At 43.6% G+C, this 3777-nt stretch overlaps 1 protein-coding gene across 1 annotated transcript in view; it reads left to right on the forward strand.

The window, feature by feature from the left end:
- Nucleotides 1-3777, forward strand: part of LOC116686935 (whirlin) — a gene marked incomplete at its 3' end in the record, with an annotated part of 136364 nt that overhangs the window by 102356 nt on the left and 30231 nt on the right. Inside the window, 1 exon segment of the mRNA XM_032511953.1 lies at nt 755-1029. Within this exon segment, the coding sequence (XP_032367844.1) occupies nt 755-1029 (275 nt within the window).

A 3777-nucleotide genomic window follows, 5' to 3' on the forward strand; every position in this document is an offset into this window, starting at 1 on the left:
AGAGAGAGACATCACGGCTTTCAAACGAGCAAAGTGGTACTTGGTCAGGGCCACACCCCAACCCTGCAGAGATCTGAGGAGCAGCTACCTATAGTCCTCATAAATCAACCGCAGTTTCACAGGTGACAGACAAGAAAAACAGGGACATCCGGCGGAATTGTCGGCAGCACCTGAACTGTCCCGGAAGTAAAAAATTGTTGATATAGACTAGTGCCTTCGTAGCCCTTTCAGAAGCTTAGTAATCTGAGCCTGGAAAACAGTGACTTTTCGGGAGACTTTGCACACTTTGCATGAGTAATTCCAGAGAGATAAATCCACGACTGAACGGCTGTTTAGTCATCTTTCTTTATCCACTAGCTGTGACAATACAAGATGACGGCTGACAGATGGCAGTATCTACCAATCACATGCAGTTTTGTCAGATGAAAGAAAGTTTAGTCAGCTAACAGAAAACGCTAGCGGGGTGGGATTTGTATTCAGTGTGTGTGTATTGGAAAACAAACACAGACAGGCCAGCATGAAGCCTGGAGGCTGAAATCAGTGTGATTCAAGACCCAAGATCTGTAAATGGGCATACCATCTTTTGGGTGTGATCCAGTCTTCTGGCAATGTAGTTTCTTAAAGGAAGGTGCAGTAAAGAGGACATCTAAACTTGTTCATATAAGGTGTCTGATGTCTCTGTCTGTCTACAGTTGGTTAACATAAGGATGACAAGCTTGTAGTGATTATTTTGAATTAAAATGGTCTGTTGCAGGTGGGTGACCAGATCCTGGAATTGAACGGTCAGAGCTTTGTTACCATCTCCCACGATGAGGCAGTTCACATGCTCAAAACAGGACGGCACCTGCGGATGAAGGTGAGGGATGTGGGTCGTCTGCCTCATGCACGCACAGTGGTGGATGAGACAAAATGGATCTGCAGTCAGGCCATAGCTGAGACCAATGCTACAGCTAACACAAGTTCTTTCACCGACCCCACTGTCAATGCTGGCATCCACGTTAGTGCCACTGCCAGTACCTGCAGTACAAGGTGAGTACATTATACTGAGGTACAATGAGTATTTGCAATGAAAATCAGGAATACAATGAAGTTCTGTTTGGGGGGAAGGGGGTTCAGGGTCAGGTCTCAGACATCAGATCCAGAGGTGTCAAGTGTCAGGTAAAACAGTGTCAAATCTCAGAAAAAAACTTACGTCTCATGACATAACGGCCTCAGATAAAATGGCTTCATTTGATCTTCTTTCCTCTGAGGCTGTACGGTTTTAGCAGAGATAGTTTTTAAACAAGCTTCATTTACAGTTGACATTAACATATACCACCAGGGGGTAAAATGATGCCAGAAAAAAGATGGCATTACATTACAGTTTAAATCAATTGCTCTGGCACAATTGTCGAATGTCTATTACATTTTGACTATTTATAGGAACATAAGATCAGTTGTTCACATGACTAGAAATTTGTCATTGCTTTCGAAAAAAATGCATTGAGTATGTTGTGTGCATACAATGAGAAAGTATAGTGTGTGCAATGGTTGACATCAATATTATTCAGCTGCCTAAATATACAATGTTAGCAATTGGACAATATTCCATAGGGGGTAACTATCATAATTTCAAAGTACACTGTCATTTGACAAAATGTCTTTGCATTTTGACTGGTTTGTTCTAAGCAATGATGAAGTAACATTTTGTTTCCATGACAATGATTTATTCATTGATGGTTTTATTTACATTTGAAACATTATTTTGATTGAGTAATCACATTTTGCAGGTCACATAGTGTTCTCTATTGTATCGATACTATCTCTCCACAGAGTTACGTATCCCATATGTAAGTGGGACTGACCCACTGGGGCAGTTGACGTGGATATAACTTTAAGACACACCTCTACGTGGCCCATGCATGGGCATAAAAGGCCCGGGTGTGCATGGGTTCACTGATTCATTGATTTCCACTGAATGCAGGAGACGTAGGAATGTACAGTTGAAGCTGTGACTCTGCAAGAGGCAGGGATTGTCCACTTACTTTTGTGAAACAAGAGCTGGTCCTTGGGCTCCTCTCAGGATCTTTTGTCTGCCTTTCCCCACTTTATAGAAAAGATTATAATATGTAGACAGATTTAGAAGTGTGAAGAGGGTTACCGTATGGCATATTGCAAGATTCACTCTGATAACGCACCCAGGTAAAGCTGTCTGTCGAAGGTGACCTAGTCATTGGGTGCAGTGTGGCGTCCCTACTCCCCGGAGCAATCGTGGGGTGTGTCACCGGTATTGTCTGGTGCTTGGATCTGCGCATTCTTTTCGTGTTAGAAACGTTCACCTTCCAGCACATGTTTTTTTTCACTATCAAAACTGACCTAGTCAGTGGGTATAGAGGAGTTTTGGGAGTGCAGCTATAATTAGCTGTGCTGCTACAAACATTTCCAGCGTGTGTCCAACTGCTTGCATGTTTCCAGAGTGGACGGGCCGACAGGGTCTTCCCTGCAGGGGCTGCAGCGTGAGAATGCCCAGGGGATGGCCAGGATGGCCACGATTATCATGTGCTCTGCTTGGGAGCTGAACATGTGCTAATGGCAATGCTAATGGAATGAACCATCGGCGTGCATGAGCTGTTTTTGCATGACAGCAAGACAAACAGAGGCTCGTTACCATTTATTTGGCAAGTGATAGCCCCCACATTCTCCAGGACCTCATGCTACCAAACACCCTAGGCTTTGGGCCCTGGAGGTGGAGAGCGTGAAACACAAAAGGGATTCTACACACTGCTCTATTTTTGTGAAATCTAAGCAATGCCAACATATCTGACTCCATAACAAGAATTATGGCATTCCAAGGAAATGAGACCCCTCACATCCTCGTGTTTGTGGATGAAGGGGGGCAATATATCTACGTGTGCTGTATTTCTGAGAATGCTGTGGCCACTCACATTCCCAGTCTTGGCCCATACAATACACAGAAGCTCCTCATTTTCTTGGACCGCCTTCATTTTGATTTGATCCCTGAAAATGAGAAAGGTCTCATAGGGCCTCACCTACCACAGTATGTTATTGTATGTATGTATGTGAATTTCCACCATGGCCCTCGCATCAAGGCTGGGTTCACCACTCATCCAAGGATGGTTATGGTGTTCCTACCACCTTACTCTCCTTTCCTCAATCCTACTGAGGAGTATTTCTCCTCTTGGAGGGGGAGAGTGCATGAGCATCAGGCTCAAGAAAAGAGGTCCTTGCTCCATGCAATGGACGGTGCGTGTGAGGATATTACAGGAGATCAGTGTAGGGGATGGTTGCGACATGCACTCTGTTTCTTCCCTCGTTGCATCTCAAGGGAGAATATAGGCTGTGATGTGGATGAGAATCTGTGGCCAGACAGACAGCAGCGTGTGGATGGCCAGGAGGGGGAGGATGGTGGCCAGTGAAGAACTGTTAGTTGTGAAACTCCAGCTTTATTTACAGCACTGTAGGCAGCATATAATTTTCCTTGTTTTTTGTTTGTGTTTGTATTACAGTATATTATTGTTTGTACATTTTCTTTTTACTCTGATGTATGGAAGTTACTTTATGTATGTGAATAAAAATGGTTTCAAAATGAGTGCAATGTGTGATGTCAAACCTTGGAGGCTACTTTTACCGTAAAATTCTATTGTTTTTTTCAGTTTTATACACAATTGTATTATGTTAGCTAGACAAAAAACAGTACATTGTCAATGAAAGACTGGGCTAAGACTGAAAAGGTGGACATGAGGGATAGGTCAATGGTCTCTGCCATAGTGACAAAAC

Source organism: Etheostoma spectabile, unplaced genomic scaffold, assembly GCF_008692095.1.
Source record: "Etheostoma spectabile isolate EspeVRDwgs_2016 unplaced genomic scaffold, UIUC_Espe_1.0 scaffold559, whole genome shotgun sequence".
NCBI classification, from domain to species: Eukaryota; Metazoa; Chordata; class Actinopteri; order Perciformes; family Percidae; genus Etheostoma; species Etheostoma spectabile.